Source organism: Bombina bombina, chromosome 1 (genome assembly GCF_027579735.1).
Source record: "Bombina bombina isolate aBomBom1 chromosome 1, aBomBom1.pri, whole genome shotgun sequence".
Taxonomy (NCBI): domain Eukaryota; kingdom Metazoa; phylum Chordata; class Amphibia; order Anura; family Bombinatoridae; genus Bombina; species Bombina bombina.
In genome coordinates this window covers 845,774,733-845,784,732 of record NC_069499.1, presented here as the reverse complement: position 1 = coordinate 845,784,732, position 10,000 = coordinate 845,774,733, and the positions used below count along the sequence as shown (strand labels likewise).

General features: G+C 36.1%; 1 protein-coding gene across 2 annotated transcripts in view; it reads left to right on the top strand.

The window, feature by feature from the left end:
- WWP2 (WW domain containing E3 ubiquitin protein ligase 2) overlaps positions 1 to 10,000 on the top strand; it is a 200,473-nt gene that overhangs the window by 175,803 nt on the left and 14,670 nt on the right. For both annotated transcript variants that reach the window (XM_053699468.1, XM_053699467.1), the window contains 9 exons: positions 1,325 to 1,406; positions 5,652 to 5,780; positions 6,069 to 6,147; positions 6,909 to 6,980; positions 7,241 to 7,329; positions 8,991 to 9,150; positions 9,231 to 9,364; positions 9,619 to 9,759; positions 9,838 to 9,958. In XM_053699468.1, the coding sequence (XP_053555443.1) occupies positions 1,325 to 1,406; positions 5,652 to 5,780; positions 6,069 to 6,147; positions 6,909 to 6,980; positions 7,241 to 7,329; positions 8,991 to 9,150; positions 9,231 to 9,364; positions 9,619 to 9,759; positions 9,838 to 9,958 (1,007 nt within the window). The remainder of the gene's footprint in view (positions 1 to 1,324; positions 1,407 to 5,651; positions 5,781 to 6,068; positions 6,148 to 6,908; positions 6,981 to 7,240; positions 7,330 to 8,990; positions 9,151 to 9,230; positions 9,365 to 9,618; positions 9,760 to 9,837; positions 9,959 to 10,000) is intronic.

Here is a 10,000-nt window from a genome sequence, read left to right as displayed (position 1 = left end):
AGTTCTCTTTAATCTGTAGAAAAGTTTGTCTGTTCCCAGTTTAACGGTTAAACACTCTGATGTTTCATTGTGGCAAGATAGAGTTCTGAGCTATCCCACCTTGTTGTCTAACCAGACATATGCTGCATACAATGATCATGTTAAAAGATTGTTTATGCAGTGGACAGTTTGTACTAAATCAGTGGTGCACCATTTATTATTGTACATTTAAATTCAAATTGGAGTAGGCTGTGGGGTCTGTTTATCAAGCTACGAATGGAGCTTGAAGCCCCGTGTTTCTAAAGACCGCGGCTCCATAACCTGTCCGCCTGCTCTGAAGCGGCGGCGAGAAATCAACCCGATCGAATACGAATTTTTTAGTGTTAGTCTCATGTCAACCTTTGCTTTTGTTAAAAAAAAATTGTTTATTAAGCACTGATCCAGGACTAAGATAAGAGGCAGACCATGGCCCAGATTTAACAATGAGCGGGCGGACAGGGGTGTTCACCTTCGCCCCCGTCCGCCCGGCATCCCATCTAGCAGGCAGCAATACGCCGCCCACCTTTATCATTGCACACTACGGCAAGTGTGCAACGCCTCCCCCTGCTAAATATCCTCAGTCGGAAAAGTCTGGGGGGGATTGAAATACGCCGCACAACGGTTGCTGCTGCTTCCTAACTTTTGGTTGCAGGCTTGCTCGCTATCGCAGCTTCATAAATGGAGCCCCATGTCACAGGCAATACAAATGCATTGCCTACTCAAGTATATTTTTCACTACAGTGTTTAGGATAAGCTTAAATGGAGAGTAAAAGTCAAAATGAAACATTTTTATGATTTTGGTAGAGTGTGCAATATAATACGTTATATTAGAGATGGTTTCTAAACTCGCATGCGCTATCTAAACCTTTAAAGTTTAGCTTTATTGACCTTTTAATAAATGTTACTGGTAACAACAGATATAAAAATCATGTGGGGATTTCAATTCTGATGTTTTCAAATACAGGATGTCGGCACCTTCGAATTTCCGTAGATGTTTGAATTTCAAAGTGAAACAGTGATTTTTATTTTTCCAGTTTGCATACATTCTGGAGCAGGAGAGATGCTATAGGAGATTCAAGCATGAGTGGCCTTTGTATGTTGTGCTTTTAGCTGAGATGTGTGTATCCTGTTTGTAAAGATCTTTGTGCATAAAGGACATTTTTTAATCAGATTCTTGTTGCAACACAACAAGTCCCAAAACTGCTTTACTTGTTTTTTTAGATGTTGTGATACCGAAGGAACTTTGAACACCACTGTTTTAATAATAAAGAATCCTCCCATTAATTTAGTGCTTTTTCTATTGCAGAGAAACGTCAAGATAATGGACGGGTTTATTACGTGAATCACAACACACGTACTACGCAGTGGGAAGATCCAAGGACACAAGGGTGAGGAGGAACTAGGTCATGTTTGCCTGCTCAATATGTTTATATGTATGATTATATTTAAATCAGGCCTTAACAGAGAAGGACCACAACATATACAATTATTTAAAGGGACAGTAAACATATTGTAATTATAATATTCTTTCTGCTGCCATACAATAATTTAACCAATAGGCGAGTGTGACATTTTTTTTTAAAGCAAACACCTTGTTTGCTGCAGATTTTTTTAATTCCAAACTCCACTCACCTTTTGGTATATTTAGAGCAGCCAATCCAGATGTGTTACTGGATTAGACACGGCGAGCCCCAGTCATTATGTTAGCAAAACATGCGTTGAAGTACAGGAAAAGAGGGAAAAATAAATAATTAAAGCATATTGCATAATTAATCATTTTATATCACAATCTCTGTTTACTGACCCTTTTAATCTACTTTATAATATTTTTTAGACTCCCCCCTAAATTGTGTGGGCTTTTATAAATTATGTCCAGCTCATCAATTTGGCACATTTCTGTACGACTTGGAGGGGTCATGCAGCCTCAAAACTTTCTTATTATTTTTTTTAATATGTATGGCTTTAAAGATGGACACATCCAAAGCAAAAACATATTTCAATACAATTAAGACTTCCAGCTGAAGCTTTCAAACCTTGGGTGTATTCGGTTAAAAAAAAAAAAAAAAAAAAATCTCTGAGGAAGCGCATGAGAGCATGCGCGAAACATGTCAGATAATATGAAGCTGCTGTACCTATTTACTACTTGCTGAATTAAAACACTACTGACATTGGCTACCAAGTCCGGAATTTTTGTCCTTTTCTTCATTTTAAATGCTACTTGGTTGCCTTAAGTACCCCGAATGCAACATGAAAATATTATTTGGTTACAAAAAAAAAAAAAAGAAAAGAAATGATTGTGCAAATACAAAAATGTCACAAACTGGTTACAGATACATTTTTCTGTTTTTGGAATATTTGAAACATACAGTTGTTGATTTATTTTTTTAAATTTCTTTTAATTTGAAAATAATTAAGTACAGGTAGCCCTCAGTTTACGCCGGGGTTAGGTTCCAGAAGGAATGGTTGTAAATCAAAACTGTTGAAAATTGAAACCCAGTTTATAATGCAAGTCAATGCTTTGCTGCAACACAAGCGGACAGCTCCACCTACTGGCTATTTTAATAAATGCACTGCTTCGCAATGCTTTTCAATAGCAGTCACATGACGGGGGAAAAAAGGTTGTTATTCTGAAATGGTGTAAATTGAACCGTTGTAAAATGAGGGCCACCTGTATACAGATATCACATTTCTTGTAACACATTGTAGTTTCGTTATTGTCGGTCAAAATGCATTTTGACAATCAAAGTATTAGGCATTATGAACATATGAGTATTGAAGGTCAGACGTGTATTACAAGTTACTATAACATTTAAATAATTAAACAAGATATTAATAAATAAATAGATCAAAAAGAATACTAGGCATATTAGTGTACCTGATAGAAGTATTGGGATTTCTCAAAAACTATACATCATTGACGACAAATAGAAACATTTGCCTGTTTAGTTTTACTGAAGGCAAATGCAGCAAATCTTTAAAAACATAGAAAAATAGAATTTGACAGTAGATAAAAACCAAAAAGGCCCATCAAGTCTACCCATATTACATGTTACGTTTTCCTTAGGATAGCCTTATGCATGTCCCAGGCATTTTTTAATTCCTTTACAGTCTTTGTGATTACCACCTCAAATGGAAGTTTATTCCATGAATCCACCACCCTTTCTGTAAAAAAATGCTTCCTCACATTTCTCCTGAATCTGCTACCCTCTAACTTTAGATTGTGACCCCTTGTTTTGGCATTTATTTGTTTGTGAAGAATGCTTTCAGCTTCTATTTTATTAAGTCCCTTCATATATATGAAGGTTTCTATCATCTAACCTCTAAGCTATACATATTTAGATCATAGAGTCTTCAGCAACAAACAATATAGAAAGCAACTCACACAAACACACATAGTTCTTTTATATTGTGTCAGTTACATTAGAAGAAAACATATGACGAAGGAAGTAATATTTGTTACCACATGACTGTATATGTCTTAATAATGTGCACAACTCGGCTCAGGCTCATTTTATTGCGGCATTCTTGGGTATAAAACTCTTTACCTGGCACATATCATCATCACATCATATTTTCCTAATATTTCACTTTGAAAAAGAGTCACAGAGACTTGTGCCAGATATAGGACCAAAGTACTATTCACTTTTCCTGGGATACACTTTATTCAGTGTTTCTCAACTTCAGTCCTTAAAAATCACTGCCAGATCCTATAGGTTTCCCTACCTCAGTGCAGATGAGTCGGTCACAGGGAATTAGAATTTAACCTGTTAGATGAGCTTGAGGGTAAAACTGAGAAACACTGATTCCTGTGATACATTTGCAGCATCAGGGCAAACTATATTAAAAAGGGTCAAGTCACGGCGTTCCCCTTGCCCCCAGGGCTACATGTACCACATGCTGAAAAACATGGGTGTAGACAAGCTGTTGATTGCTGTGGCTAAGTCCTTTATTACAACTCACCCTATTGTAGGATAGCTGTATACTATGCACACCAACAGTAACAATATTTATAACATTTAAAACCCACTATGGATTTTAAGATGCATACAGACAATTTTGCAGTCCTATGTTTTAAAATGGAGTGGGATACTCAGACTTGTTTTCTCTTCCATTTAAAAGAGAATTTTTACAAATGTACTACAACTTTTTTTTTTTTTTCCCCCGTGCTAAATAAGCCAACTTTTTTGAGGGAGTTCTCTCTGTCCTTCAAATTGGAAGTGATTCCTTTTTTTGGGGGGAATTTACCAGATATCTATTTTGATCTTTAAAATCTTCTTTACTGCTAACATCTGCCTAAATTCAAATATAGAGGTTATAGAGACTACAGACAAGTAACTTAAACAAATTTCCCATTTACTTCTGGTACCAAATTTGCTTTGTTCTCTTGGTATCTTTTATTGAAGAGTAAAACTAGGTAGGCTCATTATTTATAGCTTTGTTATACAATGTTGCAAAATAATACTGCCATAGAGTACTAAAGAGCCCACTTAGTTGTTTAAAATTGCATATTCTGTCTGAATCATGAAAGTTAAATTTTGACTTTATTGTCCCTTTTAAAGGGACATTAAACTCAGAGCAAAATCCTACATAAAACAGGCATTCATTATTTTGCTTGCTTTTCCACTCCTGTGCATATTGATTGCTTACATATTGATTGCTTGATGTGCTTTGATTGGACACAGAAAGGCAAGATCAATATACAGTATTCATTAGACATAAAAAATAAATTTTTATATATATATATTTATATGTATAATTTGTGTGTCCAATTAAATTTAAATATAATATATTAATATTCAGCTAAAATATTTGAAGACAAGGATATTTCCTTTAAGCTATGCATTATGTAGGGAGTTATGAACACATAAAAGATTAGTGCAGTTTTACTTAAGCTGTTGTGCATATTTTCTGGATTAAACATTGTAGCATAGGTAACCAGCGGATATTTACTTTTGTAAGGAATAGCCAGGTTACTCAAAGCTGCGTGTCCTGTTGGTAGACCACTTTTCCCAACCATTCCACTATCATAGTGAGCTTGAACGAGAAAACCAACACCACGTCGCACACAGGTTGTTCAGAGGAAATAACTGCTTGTATAAAATGCTGTGTTTACATTTTGCTAGTTTAGTGTAAAAAAGCAGCAGATATGTAAGAAAGGATGCTAATTGCTATATTCTTAAGTGGTTTGTGACTGGAGATTTTTAGTGATATTGTTTTATCCTGAATAGAGTCACAATCTTTAGACTGTTTTATTTAACAGATAGCGAGCTATCATTGATTTATTTATTTTTTTGCATTTGCCACAGCAAAATTGTTGATCAAGGCTACACCATATGTTGAATAAAATTGTTATTGTTATTTACTAGTCAGGGCTTACAAGTTACCAGTCCACTCAATGTTAAAGATAGGAATAAAGTCTTATTTTCTACTCATTCACTATAATTTATTACTCCATACATACATTCATTCCATACATAGTACAGGGCTGGAAATTTGTACTAGTCCCGGATGAGTAAGAAATTACAGTGGATAAATATCTTTAACATTGAGTAGCCTTTTAGTGATATTTTGCTACCCCTAATTGCGTATATATTTGAATGTGAGATTAAATGATGGGCTACTTTTCTTCCTAGTATGATCCAGGAGCCAGCACTCCCACCAGGCTGGGAGATGAAATATACCAGTGAGGGGATTCGCTATTTTGTTGATCACAATGCTCGTACTACCACATTTAAAGACCCCCGACCTGGCTTTGACTCAGGGTATGTACACTGTCTGATATTTATACCTGAAAGGGTTAACTGATTAAAAGATATTGAGAGATCCAGAATGGAGGTGGTGTTAGTCACAATTATATGTGGTAATAATTAATTGTGAGCTGGAAGTGTAATTAGAGGTCAGAGTGAATCGGTGATAGAGGGATGGGTTTTTCTAGGCCAGCATGTGAGACGTTTGGGTTTCATGAAATTGTGTATATGGAGTGGCGTCATCCCTTGGGAATGGCCATTTGTTAGCTTGATTTTAATGAAATACATCTTCTCGGCTTTCAGGGTAAAACAGGGAGGCTCACCTGGAGCATATGATAGAAGCTTCCGTTGGAAATACAATCAGTTCCGTTTCCTGTGTCATGTAAGTAATACTAAACCGTGAAAACTTGTTCATCTTGTTCTTTTTCAAAGCTCGAGAGGACCTCGCTGTTCTCTGCAGAGATCTGCATACTTATAACGTTGTTCTCTTCAAGATTTAAAGGGACATTCATTTTTTCTCTCTCATGATTTAGGTAGAACATACAATTTTAAACAACTTTCCAGTTTACTTCTGTTATCAAATTCGCTTCATTCATTTGGTATCATTTGTTGAAGTAGCGGAAATGCACTACTGGTTTCTAACTGAACACATGGGTGAGCCAATGATAATCGGTATATATATGCAGCCACCAATCAGCACCTAGAACCTAGGTTATTTGCTGCTCCTGAGTTTACCTAGATGAACCTTTCAGCAAAGGATAACAAGAGAAGAAAGCAAATTAATTAATAGAAGTAAATTGGAATGTTGTTTAAAATTGTATGCTCTGTCTAAATCATACATGTCTAATTCACCTTTAGGTGTCATATAGATAGATAGATTATTATATAGAAATAGATGTCTAATTTGGTGCTTCTCAAATGTAAACTCCTTACAACATTACAAAAGGTTAAGATAAACCAGAACACCAATTAAAGCTGTTTGTAAATAAAAACATCATGGTATTGAAATAAAAATGTCTAGCATGTTGGATTGGCAGCAATTGGCACCAAACCTGGGTAGACTGTTTTGTTGGATGTGCGTTTGTTTGTAAAAATAGCTACTTTTTAATATTTCTATGGTTTTTTTTTTCGTTTTCATTTCAGTCAAATACACTCCCAAGTCATGTAAAGATCAGTGTGTCAAGACAAACCCTGTTTGAGGATTCCTTCCAGCAGGTAAGTTGTCATAGCAGCACGTATCCTGGTTTATAACCACTGAAATAAATGCCATACTACCTACAGTATATATGTGCAATATTGTTTTACTCCTTTATATAGCATATATTTTCACTTGATAAAAATAGATCATTTTTCTTCAGTATAGATAAAAGCACAATTCTGTTCTTTTGCATCTTCATCAACCCCCTGCCCTACATGGGGGAGGATGTTGTTTGGAGAGTAATACAGTGTGTTCCATTTGACTTTTCTATCTTCAGATCATGAACATGAAGCCATATGATCTCAGACGGCGCCTTTACATTATCATGCGTGGTGAAGAGGGTCTGGATTATGGTGGCATTGCAAGGTAAGTCATTGCTTATCTGTACTTTTCATTTGTCACAAAAATAGGGTTTAGACAGGAATAATACAAACAACATCATGTAATATAGTCTGATCCTTTTGCATCTTTTAATTCTTTCATTATTGAAATTAGCCTTATGCTTTCTTTCCTTCTATCCTGGACGTGACACACTCCTGCTCATTAGTTCAAGCTCTCCTGTGTTTTTCCCTGGTTATAGGTTTCCCATTTCTTAAAGGTTCCTGATTCTTGTGTTAATGTTTGTCCTGCGTTCTTCATGGGTTCTTAGTTTCAGGTTCCTATGCTTGTTCAGGTAACTTGGTTCCTATCTTCTTCTCTGGTTCCTTGGTTGTGGACTCCTGTGTTTCTGTCCGGTTCTTTGGCTTTTGGCTCCTATGCTTCTTTCTGGTGTCTTGGCTCCTGTATCTCTCTGTGTCCTCCCAGTGGTTTTACCCTATGGTAGGTTACGTCAGGCTGTTCTACCACAGGGTAGAACCACGGACAGGATACGGGGAGCTCTCAACATGGAGCAGGGAGATAAGGAAGCGTCATCAAGTCTGAACACCTTTATTGTAATCATGAAAATGATCATTTATTTCTTCGCAAATGTGTTGTGTCTTAACACAACTGACCTTGTTCATGCCTGCAAAAATGGAAGTATTATGTGGTGTTTGAGAATAAATGTTTGCAATTTCTATGTGTATGGCTGTACTGTATTTTTCTTCACTACAATGAATCTTTTTTTTTTTTTTTTTTTATCCAACTACTCCTGCTCAATGCGGTCATCTTAAAGGGACACTAAACCCACATTTTGTCTTTCATGATTCAGATAGAGCAACTTTATAATTTACTCCTATTATCAATTTTTCTTTGTTCTCTTGCTATCTTTATTTAAAAAGCAGTATTGTGATGCATAGGAGCCGGCCCCTTTTTGGTTGAGAACCTGGGTTATGCTTGCTTATTGGTGGGTAAATGTCGGCCTCCAATAAGCAAGCCCTATACATGGTGCTGAACCTAAAATGGGTTGGCGGCTAAGATTTACATTCCTGCTTTTAAAATAAAGATAGCAAGAGAACAAAGAAAAATTGATAATAGGAGTAAATTAGAAAGTTGCTTAAAATGTCATGCTCTATCTGAATCACAAAAGAAAAATTTGGGTTCAGTGTCCCTTTAAAGGGACATTAAACTCTAAATAAATGTAATACATAAAATTAATTAATTTAGTTAACGAATATGAAAGTGTTGCAATTTATATTCATTATTTATTTTGCTTGCTTTTGTTGTGAAAATATGCTTGTTCCACACTCCCTAGAAAAGGCTGCAATTAAAATTCTCTTAGCCTAAGTAAGTTGCAAATTTCATGACCCGGGTGCATATATGCACAGTGATTGCATAGAGCAGTGCACAAAATCATTTACTGGTAAATTAAAAAGTTGCTTAAAATTTCATGCTCTATCTGAATCACGAAAGAAAAATTTGGAAAGTACTTTGATATTATTTAAGTACCCTGCGTTTGTTGCATTTTTGCATCCTTTACCTTTTTTTAGTTCCTTGTTCTCCAACACATTTGCTTTCTCTGAGCTATGTTTACTATGTATTCTTTCTTTGATTTTCACAACTTGCTCTCTGCTCCATATGATTTGTGTTTTGTTTGTTTTTTATTATAGGGAATGGTTCTTTTTGCTGTCCCATGAGGTACTAAACCCCATGTACTGTCTCTTTGAATATGCTGGCAAGAACAATTACTGTTTGCAGATTAACCCTGCTTCTTCTATCAACCCTGACCACCTAACCTACTTTAGATTCATTGGCCGGTTTATCGCAATGGTAAGTACAAGATTCACGTTTAGCATCAGGATCTACTTGAGGGTTTTATTTTGTGACACTGTTGTTTTTGTGCCCTGTAGGCTCTGTACCATGGGAAATTCATAGACACAGGATTTACCCTTCCCTTTTATAAGAGGATGCTAAACAAGAAACCAACTCTGAGAGACCTGGAATCCATCGACCCGGAATTCTACAACTCCATTGTGTGGATAAAGTAAGTGTTTTTAGCCAAGGAGAAATGGTGAACTCTTTGCATGGAAGAATGAAAGTCTTTTCTCTGATATCATAACCCAAGCTATGATTATTAATTCGTCAACAAATTTAGTATCCCTTTAATGTTTCATAATTTTCTAATCACACCAGAATTATTTTGGTTTTCCTAAGCTCCTGAATTGAGAAAACAAACAAACTTTGTTTGCATTGTAGCCTCTTATTATCTTATTTTGACCCTTTCTTTCTTATTTCCAGGGATAATAATATTGAGGAGTGTGAGTTGGAGCTGTACTTTGTGCAGGACATGGAGATCTTAGGTGAGGTGACATCTCACAAGCTGAAGGAAGAAGGTGAAAACATACGTGTGACAGAGGAAAACAAAGAGGAGTTTATAATGTAAGCGAGAATACAATGTGTGTTGAGATTTTAAGATGCCTCAAGCAGGGCCAGGGCTAACCTTAATGTATCTCACAGGCTTCTCACAAACTGGCGATTTACTCGTGGAGTAGAGGAACAGACAAAAGCTTTTCTGGATGGTTTCAATGAGGTTGTGCCCCTGGAGTGGCTACGTTACTTTGATGAGAAGGAGCTGGAGGTGAAATGCTAAGTGTTGTAACAAATGCTAAGTATCTCTAAG